Here is a 16,985-nt window from a genome sequence, read left to right as displayed (position 1 = left end):
AGGGTCCCGGAGGCGAGTGCCAGAGACCCGGCGGCGGGGATCGACCCGCGCCTCGCGCAGATCACGGACGCGCAGGCCTCCGCGAGGGGGAGCGCGGGAGACAGCAACCTCGCCGCCCGCAGCCCCAGACGCCGGCGCCGCTGAGAGCCGCGGGGCAGGTCCCTCCCGGGCCCCCTCTGGGCCCGCCTCCTGGCTGCGGAGATGATTGACTGGAGCCTGGCGGCCAATCGGACGGCGCTGGCGCTGCCGGGGCGGGGGTCGGGGGCGGGGCGGAGTCTGGCCGGCTCCCGGCGCGGGGCGCTATTTACAGCGGCGCGGACCCGGGCCGGCAGAGGCGGGTGCAGGCAGGAGCTCGGTGCTGGCGGTCTCTGCGCGCGCTCGGGGAGCTTCTCCCTTCGCAGAGTGGCCCGGCTGAGGGGGAACGAGGCCGGTAGCCCACCCGGGGCCGCGGCGCCGAACGGAGCGAAGGAGCCCGGTGGCCGCAGAGGCGGACCGCGAAAGTCCTCTGGGCTCCTCGGCGCCCCTCCAGCCGCGCTCCATGCTCCGGCCGCGGCCCGGCCCCTCGCCCGGTCGCTGACGGCGCCCGCCGCCCCGGGGAGCCCCCATGCCCTGCGCGCTCCGGGAGCCGTAGGCTGCAGTTGCGCCGCGGCTCCGGGAGCCGGCGGGGGCGCCGCGGCCGTGGGGGGCGTCAATGGATCGCCATTCCAGCTACATCTTCATCTGGCTGCAGCTCGAACTCTGCGCCATGGCCGTGCTGCTCACCAAAGGTGGGTGCCCGCCGGCCGGCCGGGGCCCGGGCTCTCCGGAGAGGGGCGCGCGGGGGTCCCGGGGCGGCCGCGCCGCCGCGGGCCTTTGAAGGCGGCTGCCAAGGCTTTGTTAGCGGCGGGCGAGGTTTCCTCCCGCGCTGGAGCCCGCAGGTCGCGACAAGTTGCCCGTTCTTAGAAGTCGCGGCGGTGGCTTCGCGGCCGCCCCCTTGGGTGTCCCGGGGCCGGCGCGTGGAGGTGGAGTCAGACCTCGGGGCAAGTGGTTGTCAAAATGTTTTTGTAAGTCTGTCCGTGGCGAACTTCTGAACGTTTGCAGCCGGGGAGCGGGGCCGTTGTGCGCGCCGGGACGCAGCCGCCCTCCGCACCCTGCGGGCGGAGGCGGCCGCGCCAAACCGCGGACCCTGCTCGCCGCTGCGCGGGGTTGGAGTGCGGGCTGTCCCCGCGCGTCTCCAAGTGTGACTCCGTCCGCGCGTGTGCCTTCGGTGTGTGTCTCTGAGTGTCTTTGTGAGCCAGCGAGTGTGCGTCCCTCCCTGTGAGGGAGTAGGTGCCCCAAGTGTGTGTCTCCGTGTGCAGGAGTTGTGCTGTGTGGCTTCTCGGGCTGGGAGGGGTAGGCTCTGTCAGCGGTCCCATTTCCCACTCAGCTCAGAGTTTACACACTACTACCAAAAAAAAAAAAAAAAAAAAAAAGAAAGAAAAAGAAAAAGAAGGTCGGTTTCTTTTTTTCCCCTGCCGGCTTTCGCCTTTTAGGTCGAAATAACCCAAACTCCTAGATTTCAAGGATTCCCGCGCCTCCCCCGCCATGAACTCTACCTACTGTTCTGTGAACAGATATATATATGTATTTTTTAATGGGAAGCGTTATTTAGCTTTTGCACTCCCTCTCCCTTTCTCTAATTGCCATGTAGCAGGCATGAGGTTAAAGGATAAGCTAGCCCAGCAAGGATGATGTGCTACAGTATTTATTTATTTTGGAAGGAAGGGTGTAATTAACCCTAAATAACAGCCCTGGTAGCCTGCAGAGGGAAGCCTCCTGGCCCTATCAAAGGCCGACAGAACAGGGAGGGACTGAGGCTGACATGAAGTCACAGATACCGAAACTATGTGCCTGATAATGATATAATTAGGGGATCAGAGATTTCTGACTGCTGCGGACTTCAAAAGCTTTAAAAGAAGCCAGCAGTCTCTCCTGTAGCCATCTTGACTAAAGCAGACATTTTTGTTTAATCACTACATACAGTAACAAGAAAGGGGGGGAAACAGAAGAGCATTGTTCACTGTTTCCAAATACCAGTCCCCTTTCTGGGCCTTTTGCATGCCACAGGAAGAAACTTTATGAAACGACAGAAATATAGTTTTAATACAGTAATACAAAAGTCCATTCAACTTGTTGAAATGTGGCTCCAATTAAAAAAAAAAGTTGTTAGAACTTTCGTAGTTACCTGTCAAAATTTTATTAGACTGTTTTAGGTCATTGAAAATACAGTATTTTAAATAGGCTCTCATAAACATTTTACTCTTTTTCCTTTTCCATTCAGTGCTCTCTTTCTGTGCTCGGTCTGAGGCGAATAGGATCAAAATGGACTTTGAATCTGTTTTATTTCTACTTTAAATCTGTCTATGGGATTTGTCAGGCTAGGGATACATATTCATCACCACGTTGGACTGGTGAGCTTTGTGCAAAAAATCAAGTAAGCTTGGAAAGAGGAGAGAGAACCTCTAAAAAGCAAGGTTCCAGCTTGAAAGTCTTCCTGGGGAAGGGACTTCAGCCCAGACCGCGACAGGGACAGGGAGCTCGCTGATTGAGGCTAGAGCGGGACCTCCAGCTTTGGATGGTTAAACTCAGATTGCCAAAGATCTAATTAGCTGGCAGGTTTTTTTAGAACGAAAGCGTTAGCAGCGTCTGATGAAAACCGAGCATACCATACAGTGGCCTGGAATTTGGACAGATAATTAAATGAGACACCTTATTCAGGGGTTCACATTCACTGAGAGGAGGAGGAAGAAGAAAGGAGAGGATAGGGAGAGGTCTATAAAACCACAGTCCCTGGTGTTTAATTTCAGAGCAGGGGTTTCAGGAACTACCCAGAACTTCTGATTGGGAAGCTGGGAAGAGGTGTGTGCCTCAGTCCCGTTTACAGTAGCTTTAGTTGTGGTATCTGATAGTGACCAGTCCACGGGGTCAGATACGGTTATTAGTGATAGGTCTGAGACCCAGATCATTTCAACTAGAGATGGATGCTGAAAGCCTCAGAGCATGCATTGCTGCAAAATGTTACCAGCGACTTGCAATTCCCCAAATAAGTTTTATAAAGGAAACTTTTAATCACTTCCTGGAGAAAAATTTGAGGTTTCCTTAAGGATTTTTCATGCAACCAGCAGAGGATTTTCAGTTTCAGTGTTTCCCCTTTTAGATCCCATGTTAAATTACATGTAAAACTGGGGAGTTAAGGGGAGAAGTTAGCTTTGCCGTTTTACACCCGCCTCCCCTCCTCACCCCCCCCCCCCCCCCCCAGTTTTATGACTTTCCATTTGGGCTGAAAGAAATTGACTTTGGCAAGCAAACCACTAATTGTAAACTGCCTAGTTCCTGTTTTACAATATACTGACTAAAAGCTCCTCTGCATGAAAAGATCTTTATAGGCAAAGTTTGCCTTTTCTAGAGAAGTTGCAAATAGCTGCCCAGTTTCATAGTTTTAAAACCTCCTGACCGGAGCAATTTCTAGATTGTTGTGTTTCTAGTTAATAACTTTATAAGGTGTTAGCTAAAGCTCTTAAATCTTGGCACAGCCCTTTAAGGTAGTAAACAATTCAGTAGTTCCGATCAAATATTTATACTGACAAAATCAAAAAGCCTAGCATTTTTATGTTGTATGGTCACGTAGGATTAAAATGAATAAACAGCTTAATTTACCTGATGGTAGGGGAAGTTCTTGTGATGATTCTTTCCCTTCCAATCCAGAAGTAATATTTTGAACGACTCGCTAAACTTCTCAGAAATCGCCATCGAACTTTGATTCTTTGCTGTTGGGGTTAATACGTTTCTAAAATTACGTTTCACTGGGTTGAAATTTAAGCGCTGGCTTGCACAGAGGGCTCTCCCAAGTCGACCCGGGGCTGCCATTGCTGGCACTCAGCTGACTGTTCTAAAAGTTCGTGCCTCTGATCTTGAGGTTGAGCAGTTGCCCAGGTAGAAGCTTTATCTGGTCTCGGAAGGCGTTTGATGCAGTTTCCCATTGTCTTCAGGTGAAATCAGATGCTACTGTGATGCTGCCCACTGCGTGGCAACTGGCTATATGTGTAAGTCGGAGCTGAGCGCCTGCTTCTCTAGGCTTCTTGATCCTCAGAACACAAACTCCCCGCTCACCCATGGCTGCCTGGATTCTCTCGCAAGCACAGCAGACATTTGCCAAGCCACACAGGCCCGAAACCACTCTGGCACCACCATGCCCACATTGGAATGCTGTCACGAAGATATGTGCAATTACCGAGGGCTGCACGATGTGCTCGCCCCTCCCAAGGGGGAGGCCTCAGGTAGGTAGAAGCCCCCTCTCCCCAGGACGCCAGCCTGTTCTGTAGGCCGGCGGCAGCCTCGACTTTGTATGTCTGCTATTGATTTTGTTGTTAATGTAATTAGAGACACCAGAGGGAGAGGCATGGCTGGATGCAAAGATGCATCTCTATCTAGTAGCTTTTATGTTGGCCTGAGCATGAGATGTTTGTCTGCATAATAGGTTTTGCCTGGTTTTCCCACATTTGGAAGACCCAGAGGACCCTTACTGTTCAGGAACGACAGTCCCTAAACGGACTGTTCTTGGAAGCTGATCTTTGCATCGCTTGGCAACATGTATTTTGTAAATACTGTTGATTTCACCACAAGCTGCTTTCTCATGGGGGGCCTTGTTGCAGATGGATAGATGATCATAAACCCCTGCGGGAGGGCTTACCACGGTCTGCTCACGCGTTTGTGTTGCTCTAGGACAAGGAAACCGCCATCAGCTCGACGGCAGCAGGAACCTCATCACCAAAGTTCAGGAGCTGACTTCCTCCAAAGAGCTGTGGTTCCGGGCAGCCGTGATCGCCGTGCCCATCGCCGGCGGCCTGATCCTGGTATTGCTGATCATGCTGGCCTTGAGGATGCTCCGAAGTGAGAACAAGAGACTGCAGGATCAGCGGCAGCAGATGCTGTCCCGTTTGCACTACAGCTTCCATGGACACCATTCCAAAAAGGGGCAGGTAGCCAAGTTAGACTTGGAGTGCATGGTGCCAGTAAGCGGCCATGAGAACTGCTGTGTGACCTGTGACAAGATGAGACAAGCGGACCTCAGCAACGAGAAGATCCTCTCGCTCGTCCACTGGGGCATGTACAGTGGGCACGGGAAGCTGGAGTTCGTATGACGGGGGCTGACCCCGAACCGAAGTTTGTGGGCGCTGGAAGGCTTGGGGTTCTGCTGGACAGGAGCACTTTATCTGAAGAAAAACGAACTCACGGACTCACCTTCGAGAGACAGAACGACCTCTGCAAACAGAATCTTGGCTATTTCTTCTGAAGGATTATTTGCACAGACTCTTTAAATACGGTCAAATGTATTATTTGCTTTAAAAATGATAAGAAGCAACGAGAAGACTACGTACACACTGTTACCAGGGTTATTTGCATCTGAGCGAGCTGAAATCGAGTACCTAAATAAACTAAAATGTGCTCTGTGTAAGCTCCAACATCTTGATTTATTGTAAAGATTTAAAAATATATATATATATATTTTGTCTGAAATTTAGCGGTGTCTTGTCATAAATTAAAAACTAAGTGGGACGCATAAGAAACTAAATGTTAATTATACAAATGAAGATCTGTTGTCGCTCATAGTAAGGGCTCAACTGTAGGATTTGGCTTGATTTTTTTTGTTTTTGTTTTTGTTTTTTGTTTTTAAACAAGACCAAGATCTTGTTTATCCTTACATGCATATTTGTAGTTTTCTTACAGTGTGGAGAATTTCTAAATGTGTCCTGCTCATCGTTCAGTGTCTTACCCACATGTTTTTGTTAGGTGAAAGCTAAAAACCAGGATTATTCTAAGAGAAATCTTAAACTTTATACTAGGTCGGATGTGATGGATCAGTGTCTAGAGCTGCCTTATGAGCAAAGGTAATAATTCATCAACTTAATCCAGTTGCTCTGAAATGCTTTTTAAAATGTGTCTACCTCCAACCAAAAAAGAAAAACCAAACCAAACCTGCTAAACGAAACTTCCTCTCGTAGTTCAAGTTAGTCACTGTCTACTTTTACTGTTGATTAATTTATCAGTTGACTTTGTCTCAGACCAGATTAAATGTTTTGGATCCCAGATTAGCCAAACTTGATCCTATCATGCTCCTAGTTTTCAAACTTTCCTTCACGCATTTTTTTTCTTCTCAATGTTTAGAAAGGGTTTCAATAGTGAAGATTATTTGTATCAACTGAGATTTAAAGAACACTAGGGCCCCCTGCTCTCCACATTGACTTCAGTCACTGATTAAGTAACAGTGTTTTCACTCCTGCAGGACCTTCTGTCTGGCAACACTGCTCAGCCTGAACTTAAACCCATGCCACATTTGTGTGCTTTCCCCCCCAAATAGGTCTTTGTTATCCTAAACGTGAGACGCATTTGCCATGTAGGATTCTTTTTTTTTTCCTCCCAATTCTTTTGTATATTTGAAACTTCTGCTTAAAAATGAACCTCTCGTCTGCATATTTGAGTATGGGGTTTTCTTTTACGAGTGTTAAAGGATTGTGTGTGTGCATATTTGGGGGATTATTTTATGATAAGCATGATTTGGGTCACTTAAGACAGATGCAGTCGCCAAGGTCATGGAAGAATCCGAGTCGAAATGATTAGTCTAAAAACGAGTACCTAGATTATTTAATAATTAATAGGCCACAGCCCCGTACAAAGTAGGCTATGGAATAAATACACATTTTAATAAATGACGGCATTCGTATTGTGCTTTTTGAGAATGGCAGTTCTCGCACGCATGGCTTACAGTTTATAAAGGGTGTTGAGTTTTAGGTGTGTTGCTTTTTGAGGGAGCCAGAGAATTGTGATCTAACTATCCAAAACCGTCTAGATAAGAAAGTTCACCGAAATTGCCACCTGATGGAGTTCCGACCCTCATCTCCACTTTGAGCTCCAGACCAAATTACAGTAGTTCCGTAGCTCGAAGGTTAAAAGACTTCTTGCTCCTTATCCATCCTGCTTTCACATGTAGCGTCAAGCAAGCACAGCGATGCCTCAAGTTTCTATCAGCTCCATGTAGTTAGTTTTTCCCCCTGCTCGCCCTGCTGTTACTCTTATTCACCCCATTTGTTCCAAATACCAGTTAACTAAGAACTCAGCAATTCGTTAAATAAGGCAGTGAAGGATTTGAAGTCCGATACTTTGAATCACTTGGAAACCAGTAAACCCCATCCTCCAGGAAAGGCCTGGGTCTCGGCTGGCCCTGAAATCACATATCCTGGAAGATGAATGCAAAATGCCTCTACTTCGGTTGACTGTTAGCTACCCTGCCTCTTGTTTCTACTGTACATTCACGAGGCTATTTACAGCACACACACCCCCCCCCGCCATTCAGGGGGGCGCTGGCGCTGTGCGCCTGCCCCCTGCTGGCGGACTGGGTGTCCAGGGTGCTCAAGTGCTAGCCACATAATAATGGACTATTCCTACTCCTGTGTCTTTTCCTAATGACAGACCCTTTCCCCTCCATGGGTCATATTCATAGATACTAAATGAGATATTTATTCATTTAGTATTTGCACACTGCCCCAGCCACCAGTCTCCAAAGGCAGGTCTGGGCATAACTCGGCCTTTTCGATGAAAATATTGCAGGTCTGTCAACTTTGATTTTTACCAAGAACTAAATATAGGTTCTCCTTTTGCTTTCCTGTGAGAGTGCGGAAGCTGCCAACAGCGGAGATAAAGGGCCCTTCATGAAATAACTACCTACCTGATTTGGTGATGTAAGTAAGGTGATGACTGCTGTGTTTGTTTTTCCCTCCTGGAGATGTTTACTGTTACTTTGAGGTGACAGGACAAGGCCGGGGTAACCAGGAACAGCCCTTGTTTAATATTGACATAGAACTCCCCCCCCGAAAAGTAAGATTTTTTTTTTCTAAGTGGAAATTTGCCACAACCAGAGACAAATGGGACCAAATTTGCCATGATGTTTCTGTATCTTACACCCCTTCCATTCTATCCCTCTTGAAAAAATTGATCTGTACGTGGTTATGTCTTTTATGTTATCCCCCCCACACACACACACCCTTATTTTGAATGGCTCAGAGGCTTCCTAGGAATTGACTGGTGTGTCTCTAATTTCTGCTGAACTGATTTTATTAAAAACACTGCACCATAGGGGGTTTGACCTTCTAAAATACCAAACATGTCTGCTTTAGAAAATCACAAAGCTCTCCTCTGAAGAGCTCGTAAATCTGGTTTCAATATGGGTTGATTATAGGCTAAAAGCTTGAAAGCAGGGGCATCTAGTATCATGAGTCTGGAACTAGCCTTTGGGGCCAGGACAGCTTTTTTTCCTTATAACCTCTAATTTGTTCTCTTCTCTGTCTCAGCCCAAATAACGTCAAACCTCCTCCGAAAGTTACATGGTGGGATGAGGCCGAACTCACAAGGGTAGCAGTCAAGTGCACTTTGGAGTCACACAGCCCAGGTTCCAATGCTGCCTTTGTCTCTGCTAGCTGTGTGAACTTGGGCAAGTTACTTAAGCTCTTTGAAGTCTCAGTTTTGTTACCTATAAAATGGGGGCGATGATAATGCTTTATAAGATTATAGTGTGGAGGTATAGTAGCTATTTCTATTAATACACACAAGGGTCTTAGATGCACTAGAGTGGCCCAGCATAATATTCCTCAAAATTTGAGAGCCGGGGGGGTGACGCCTGGGTGGCTCAGTTTGTTAAGTGTCTGCCTTCTACTTGGGTTGTGATCCCAGGGTCCTGGGATCGAATCCTGCATAGGACTCCCTGCTCCACAGAGTGCCTGCTTCTCCCTCTGCTCCTCTCCCCCCCAACTCATGCTCTCTCTCACTCTCTTGCCCATGCTCTCTCTCTCTCTCTCTCTCATAAATGAATAAAAATCTTAAAAATTTTTTTTTTAATTTGAGAGCTTGGGCCCATTACTTTTACAGTGGATATTTACTTGCCTTTTTTGTATTTCAGATCTTTCATACCTGAGATTTGCAGTCCCTTCAGTGACCTGCAGACTGCATGTAACATTTTTATTTGTTTTTAATGTATTGCTTTTAGCCTCCCATCTACTAATGATATTGGTTTGTCATTGTTTCCTTTTGGAATAATCTCGTGGCAACTAATAGGAACACTTCAGTTTGATGGACCTATTTTGGGTTTTTTTGGTATTTGACAGAATAAAGTGCTAGAGTTTCAGCTGCTCCTGATGGTTAATCCAGTGAGAAAATCACGGGGAGTCCAGTTAGCTGACGGATACTGTTTCAGAATCACTTGACCAGTTTGTGTGTGATTGATACATTCTCAACAAGAGCCACCCACCCTCAATTAGAATTTGCCCCATAGATGCTCCCACTAAAATACAAATAGTTCCACAACCGGTTTTTAGGACTATGTGAACTTTTTCACACGGGGTGGGGGGTGTCTACTTAGTGACAAATCCATTTAATTCCCCCAGGTGAAGTTAATTTAGTTAGTGACTCTGTGGGTCACAGTTATAATGGAAAAGGAGCTGCTTCAGAGACCAACTCACTCTTCGTCCCTCTCTTTGTTCGGTCCATGTTGTGCTCCCTCTGCTGCTTTAAAAAGGCAGGTCATTGATCTAATGAAATAACAAAATTAAACGCTCTTTCAAAGTTTGATAACTCTTCATTTGGAGTACAGTTTTAGGCTCTGAACATGTCCTAGCTAGTCCGCTCACGTTGCACCATTTTGCGGTGTGATGGCGTAATTCGCTTGTCTCCTGTTCTGGAAATTTGGAGATCAACCTGGGGAGGTGGTGGGGCTGAATGTAGCCAGATAGTGATATACTTCTTGCAGGAAGGTGGCAATTTTCCAATGGATCTGCTTTGGAGAGTTTCAAAGTATGTATTATAGGGGGAGGCCTACGAGCCATCTTTCTACAAACTCTCCCCATTCTATGAATATGGAAAGGGATTCCAGGAAAGGCATAGATGAGCAATCTTGGGAGATACTTTGGATAAGCAGCTAGACAATATCTCAGGGCATCCCTGTCATTCCTCAAGACCTTGTGGAGATGCTTTCCATCTAGTAGCCAGTAGCTAGCTGGCCTCTTGGAGGTCAAATTGTGGTTGGCAGCCTAGATTTTGCAGATTAGATTGATGTTGGATTAACCCAAGCTGAATCCTGAAGAGATGAGTTGATAACTATTTCTCTGTGTGTAAACATATGTCTATTCATGGCATGCGTATCTCTGTGCCATGCTAGCTGAATAGTCTTTGAAATCCTGGAATAATTTTACAGTGAACAACTTTCAAGGCAGAGTGTAAGGAGATGTTGGAATTTATGGGAAGTCAGCAATTTGTTTTTAGACATGTGAAGACTGAGGTTAGTTGTGATGAATTAATAAAGTCAGAGGCCTTTGTGTAAATTCACTCTGAAAGATCTCACATTACAAACCTAATGGAACAAAAATTGTTTTAGCAGTTAAAACCAAGAGAAATACAGAAAGCTCTTTATCCCTGGTCTCTTCCCCTTGGAATTTCCCTAGGGAACTGATGAGGACAGCGGAAAAACACCACACTTCTAAAAGCAGTGTCTTACTTTTCAAGTGTTGGAAGTCCACGCTGAGGCATTTTTTTCTTCTTTTTTTACTAAATTTAGTGGATGTGATTTTGATACCCAAGACTTTCATTCACAGTTGCCTTGCAAAATGGGTATTTCTCACCTGGATTTAGGTATTCAACTGTGAAAACCCAGTGGGGAGGAGAGAGGACCTATTTTATAGCCTTTGTACTTTGCTGTGATCCAAGGAGAGCAGATAATGAAGGGAAGGGAGACTGAGCCCTCTTGCATTAGGCGTCTGAATTCAGGTTGCCGGTAAATAAGCAAATGTCTTCCTCTTTGGTTTTCCCCCTCTAAACTATTGTTTTAAAGATTTATAATTTTGTGTGGGAACCCCAAAGGAAAACAAGTTGCCAGTGAAGGGAGGTGAGGAGAAACAATTCAAATGGATCTGAAAATTAATGAAGCATTGCTAAGGTCAAATGCATCCCCACCTTTGAAATCTGTGCCATCCCCAAGCGAATTTAAGGATACCAATTCTCATCAAGAAGCATTATCATCATTCCCCCTTAAACTAAGAGGTGTACTCTCCTTTTAGCATTGTGAAATATCCAAAGTTTTCATCAAACAGTGTTTCCCTAGGAATTTAAAAATAAACCACTGAGAGTTTTGTTGGCCCAAAATGTGAAGAACCTAAAATCAGCAGTCTAACTATTTCATCTTTAATTGGCTGGTCCCAGCCACACTGGGGTAACTTGGGCTAACTTTATTCTCCTGGAACTGAACCTCTAACCAGAGGCTATAATAAAAGCAACACATAGCTTGTTGCATCCTTCATTCAGGGACACACCAAAGGTGAGTTATTTATTACTTGCCCCTCTCCACACAACGTAGCATCTTTTCTTTTTTTTAAGATTTTATTTATTTGTTTGACAGAGAGAGAGCACAAGTAGGCAGAGTGGGCAGAAGCAGGCTTCCAGCTGAGCAGAGAGCCCAACATGGGGGTCGATCCCAGGACCCTGGGATCATGACCTGAGCTGAAGGCAGAGGTTTAACCAACTGAGCCACCCAGGCGCCCCAACACCCAGCATCTTCATTAAAGGATTACCTTTTACTTCAAAATCCACCTACCCTTATGCATCCATTTGTAGTTGTATAATTGAGACTTAAGGAGTTGTAGGGGTGCCTGGGTGGCTCAGTTGGTTAAGCGTCTGCCTTCGGCTCAGGTCATGATCCCAAGGTCCCAGGATCGAGGCCTGCATCGGGCTCCCTGCTCAGCGGGGAGTCTGCTTCTCCTTCTCCCACTCCCCCTGCTTGTGCTCCTTCTCTCTCTCTGTCAAATAATAAGATCTTCAAAAAAAAATAAAGAAGGAGAGGTAAATTTAAAAAACGTGTGTGTTTATGTGTGCCTGGGGGGAGTGTGATAATTCATGACTTCCCAACCCTTATAACTCTTACATTGTTTCTAGTGTCCCATAATCCTTTCATTTATTTAAACATATTTTATACATACACATATTTATATTTTCCATGAGCCCTGTCTCAAACCGTCAACCGGCACCCAGTAGTGTGTGTTAAAAATATGAAGTGGGGAAAAAGAGAATTTCTTTCTCTTTAAAAGCAGCACGGTTGTCCACCTTCAAAGGCAAACTTTTGGGCTGGAAAGAGGAAGCATATCCTCTGGGCAAAACCTGGGGCAGCATGATCGCACTGGATCTGGAGCTCAGTTTCCCCTGGGATTCTTGGCCTCTGGCTCCCAATTTCACATGTGGACAAAGCACGGAGGATGTGCTGCTTGAGAAGGCTGTCCAAAGAGGGGATTGTCTGTCCATCCGGGGTTGCTAAATGTCAAGGGTCATTTCCCAGCCCGACACTTGATTGTGAAGCAGGCTCCGAGGGAAATCTTGCAAGGCACAGGATTGTGACAAACACTCTCTAGGTGGGCAATAAAACCCGACAACCTTCCCCGACTGGCTGAACAATGGCAGGTTGTTTGTTGGCATTTGTATGCAAATTGTGGTGAGTAGCTAACAGGTTGCTTTGAAATGCTGAATTTGTTTATCCCAACATGGGAAGCCCGCCCTTTTCTTCATGCGAGGGAGATTGAAGGAGCTCTTTCTCAAGGCCCTCAGCATTGAATTAGGTCCAGCAGGGTCCCTGGCATGGTCATTAACTCGGGTTGGGCTTCAGGACTGGAAGTGCGCTGCTGGTCCCTGGACTGACCCAGACGGAGGTGACCTGCTGGGAAGCCGCTGGCTCACCATGTTCTGGAGTTTTCTCTAGGTCCCTTGGCTAGGGCTGAGCCACCCAAACAGCAAACAACTGAAAGGAAAAAAATACTCCTGTCTTCAGAATATCCATCACATAAATACCTCGTCTGGAAAAAAATACATCGGCCATTTCCTTTGGCTTCATCTTCATGCCCTATTCTGGGAAAAAGCACCTCCCTCCCAGGCCTAAAGAAAGACCTGCCCCTGAGTCTCTGACTGGGCTGTGTCTTTGTGTGACCTTTTTAAGTCAGAAACATTTGTTCAAAATGCTCATCCTAACATTTTTATAGTCTTTATAGCTGCTAAGGGTGTATGTATGGTTTTGGCGTCAAAGGGACCTGGGTTCAAGTTCATACATGCCTTGTTACTAGTGATGTGACCTTGGGCCAATTAACCTCTCAGTTAATTCACTTACATATTGGGGATAATAATATTATCAGTATTTGGGCTTGTTTGGAGGATTAAATGAGGTAATGCAAATAAAGATTTAGCGCAATTCTTTGCAAAGTTGTAAATGGTAGCCATTACTACGAGGTACTTGTTCCTTCAAGAGCCCTTGAACTGTCTAGACATCACACAGGTGACCAGGGGGTCACCACTCCTACTTTGCAGACCAGATGAATTCAAAGATTTAGCGATGTTTAATCTTTTTTATTCGTGAGTGTCTTTAATTTGCCCAGTTTAACCTCTCCATGGTTATATTTTGCTCAGGACTGCGGGAAAGTCCTTAATCTCCCTTGCAGGAAAACGTTACTTATTAGGAAGAATTATGGTGCTGAACCACAGCACAGAACTGTTGGTGCTAACACAGTCCACAATCGGGGGGGCATGTTATCTGCTCCCTGTTACAACAAATACCTGTTTTTGCACATCCTGTTAATGAATACACACCTGTCGAGTGTGTTAGTTTGCTCTGCCGATTTAGCCCCAGCTCACCGAGTTGAGTCCAGGAGGTAGGAGTACTTGGCACCGCCCACTGTCTTACTGCTGCGGGGCGGGGGGGGGGGGGGGGGGGGGGGGGGGTTGGAATCCGGCTGAAGGGCTGGCCAAGGTCACCCTCACAGGCAGACAAGAGGCGAATTAAAATTTTGTTCTAGGCCACACTCATCAGGTTGGTTCTCATGATAATTTGTGCTTCCAGGCAATTGGTGAGCCTAAAAACACAATTCAGCTCTGATAATAGGACCAGTTGTGAATCCACCAACTTCTCATGGTTCCTTCCTAAGAATGTTGTGACTTGCATGGTTCTACATCTTTTCCTGTTCCTGTAAATTCGCCTCGTGTGGGTGGAACCCGAGCTAGTGACAGATCAGTGGGACTTCTCCAAGCCCAGGGATTTATCTGTGTGTCCCACATCTGCACACAGCATCTCTAAGCAGCTACCTGACACTCCCTGGGGACACTTGCTGAGTGCGACACAGGGGTGGGATGCGGCACATTTCCCAGTTGACCACCTCCTAAACCTTCCTGCTCATGTTGGGTCTTTCCGTTTACTCTGTTTCTTCTGGCCCCCTCCGTTGAGGGTATTAATGCTGAGGAAAGCAGCATACCCCCACTGCTCCCCATAGACTTGAGGTTTCTTACCTGTCTCTGACTCTCCACAGCTCAGGCCACCTCTCTGGGTTCTGCCTCAAGCTGATTCTGGGCAATCCTGCCTGCCTGGGCCTGGAGCACTGATTGTGTAGATACAGCCTTGGCTACATACTCAAGAATTGCATTGTAAGTCACCTTACCAAGTTCCCAAGACATGCATTACCCTACCTTTCCTGGTGGGCATTCCTTACCCAATAGTAACATAGGGTTGGAACCTATGAACTTAGGGGGGATGAGGCCAACTGTAGTGCTCAGGGGCAGGATGGTGGTTGAGAGAAGAGGCCACTCCCGTGGGGATTGAGAACATACCGGCAATTTCTCAGGGGCCCCTGAGGCTCTGGGGCTCTGAGCTCATCATCACCCTGAAAGTCACTGTCCATCCCTCCAAGGCCCTCGCCTGATAGTTTTCACAGAAATCTGAAATAATTTCCCTAATTCTTGCATCAGGCAGGACAACTGATGACCATCCACTCTTTGGTTTTCTGATGAAGCTGAGTGGGTGACATTTCCAGTCTACTCCAGCCTGTTGATTTGACTGGAAAGATGAAGGAGGGCATCCTCTCTAAGAAGTCACGGTGGGGTTCCTGGGGGCTGTGAGGTGGGGCTGGGCACATGCACCTTACCACCTGCTGCCTGCAACCAGGGAGGGAGCTGGTCAGAATCTCCTCCAAGAGCACACACTCCGACTTGGCACAATGCTACTCTGAATTGACAGGCCCAGGAAAGGCCAACTGGGTCACAGTTGGAAGAGATGTCGTGGGTATTGTGGCCAAACCGATGGCCCATGGCGGGCAGCCGTGGCCTTACCAGCCTGAGGGCTCAGCACAGGCCATCTGAGGGGGTGAGCGCACCTCTCTGGCCACACCTAGTGGGCAGTGCACCTCCAGAAGGCTCACTGGGTGGCTATTGCAGAAGCCCTGACCGCCCCCACCCCCAAGCCCCCATGCCAGGCTGGGACCCAAGCAGCATTGGTTTCAGGTTGGTTGAGGGCTGTGTTGCAGCTCTGGCCGTCCATGAGGAGAGGCTGCAGAGACTTCCCTCACGTCCTGGCCAAGGCCTTGTGGAGCCTGTCGCAAGGTGCCTGGCACAACGGAGCCGAGTCATGAAATCTGCCACAGCTACAGCTGTCACTCTGCTAACATCGTTCTTCTGGCTTCTGTCCCCTGGCTGCACAACGATGATGAAGTCAGCTTTTAGTGTTTGAAAAAGGAGCAATTTGTTCAAAGATTCTGTAACGACTGATGAGATTTAGTAAATCATGCCAACTTCCAGCTTCATCTTTTTCATTTTTATTTTATTTATTTATTTACTTTTTTAGAGAGGGAGAGAGAGCGAGAATCCCTGAGCAGACTCTATGCTGAGTGCGGAGCCCGACACAGGGCTCGATCCCAGGATCCCGGGATCATGACCTGAGCAGAAGGCAGATACTGAACCGACTAAGCCACCCAGGCGCCCCTCCATCTTTTTCATTTTTAAAATGACAGTCACAAGAACACTGTTTTCCTTCTACCTCAACTATCTGCTTATGGGAATTCAATAGTGCGAGCAAGGCCCTTTGACATCCTTGGGAAAAGCACTAGAAAATAGGAATTACTATCAAAATGTTATTTTGGAATAAGGATAGATTTTTTTCTCATGTGTTTCCATATTTTTATTTCTTTTATATTTTTAGTTCTTTGACTTTTTAAATGTAGTTTTTTGACTCATGTCTCCTTTCTCTAGTATTTATAATTAAACCATAAAGTTTGCTCTCAGAAGACAGACAATGGTGTATCCAGCAGTTATGCGCTTACAACCATCTACATAAAGCTTACTCCCCTTCTCCCCCCTAAACCAAAGAAACCCCAAAACCTTGGACAAGAGTCTGCTTAAAAATAACCTTAGTCTTGGGGGTACCTGGGTGGCTCACTAGGTTGAGCATCTGACTTCTGCTGGGGTTGTGATCTCCGGGTCCTGGGATGGAGCCCTGCATCTGGCTCCCGGCTCAGAGGGGAGTCTGCTTGTCTCTTTGCCTCTCCCCCCACTCGTACTCTCTCTCTCTCAAAAAAAAACAAAGACAAAAAACTTTAATCTTGGGGCACCTGAGTGGCTTAGTTGGTTAAGCATCTGACCCTTGATCTCAGCTTAGGTCTTAATCTTGGGGTCGAGAGTTCAAGGCCCCGCATAAAAATAAATAAGTAAAAAGAAACACAAAACCTTAATCTCTGTACTTTTCCCCTACTTAAGACAAATATTATGTAACAATACAATTGTCTTTTCTTTTTGAAAATTTTCTACAACTAGCAGAAATGTTAAGATAAGTAGACTGTCTTGGTTAGAAATAGCAAGAAGGGGAGCGCCTTGGTGGCTCAGTTGGTTGAGTGTCTGCCTTCGGCTCAGGTCATGATCCCAGCGTCCTGGGATCAAGCCCTGCATTGGGCTTCCTGCTCGGCGGGGAGTCTGCTTCTCCCTCTGACCCTCCCCCCACCATGCTCTCTCTCTCTCTCATTCTCTCTCAAATAAATAAATCTTAAAAACAAAAAACCCCACAATATTTAAAAAGAAAAAAAAAAGACATAGCAAGTAGGAGTGTTCATATTTCTTATTGATCTACACCTAAATGT

The 16,985-nt window shown here is 46.8% G+C and overlaps 1 protein-coding gene across 1 annotated transcript; it reads left to right on the top strand.

Moving 5' to 3' along the window:
• The first annotated feature begins 310 nt into the window (after window positions 1–310).
• BAMBI (BMP and activin membrane bound inhibitor) lies at window positions 311–6,733 on the top strand. The gene is made up of 3 exons (XM_025885846.2): window positions 311–767; window positions 4,008–4,295; window positions 4,741–6,733. Exons 1-3 carry the CDS (start codon window positions 692–694, stop codon window positions 5,157–5,159), a joined length of 783 nt encoding a protein of 260 aa, XP_025741631.1. The 5' UTR covers window positions 311–691; the 3' UTR covers window positions 5,160–6,733.
• The last annotated feature ends 10,252 nt before the right edge of the window (window positions 6,734–16,985 follow it).

This window comes from Callorhinus ursinus, unplaced genomic scaffold, assembly GCF_003265705.2.
Source record: "Callorhinus ursinus isolate GAN/ISIS: 27379988/994484 unplaced genomic scaffold, GSC_fseal_2.0 scaffold62, whole genome shotgun sequence".
NCBI classification, from domain to species: domain Eukaryota; kingdom Metazoa; phylum Chordata; class Mammalia; order Carnivora; family Otariidae; genus Callorhinus; species Callorhinus ursinus.
This window is presented reverse-complemented; position numbering and strand designations above follow the sequence as displayed.

Coding starts and splice junctions, on each gene's coding strand:
- BAMBI (XM_025885846.2), top strand. CDS start 692: ATGGATCGCCATTCCAGCTACATCTTCATCTGGCTGCAGCTCGAACTC. Junction 768..4,007: donor GGCCGTGCTGCTCACCAAAG/GTGGGTGCCCGC, acceptor CATTGTCTTCAG/GTGAAATCAGATGCTACTGT. Junction 4,296..4,740: donor TCCCAAGGGGGAGGCCTCAG/GTAGGTAGAAGC, acceptor GTGTTGCTCTAG/GACAAGGAAACCGCCATCAG.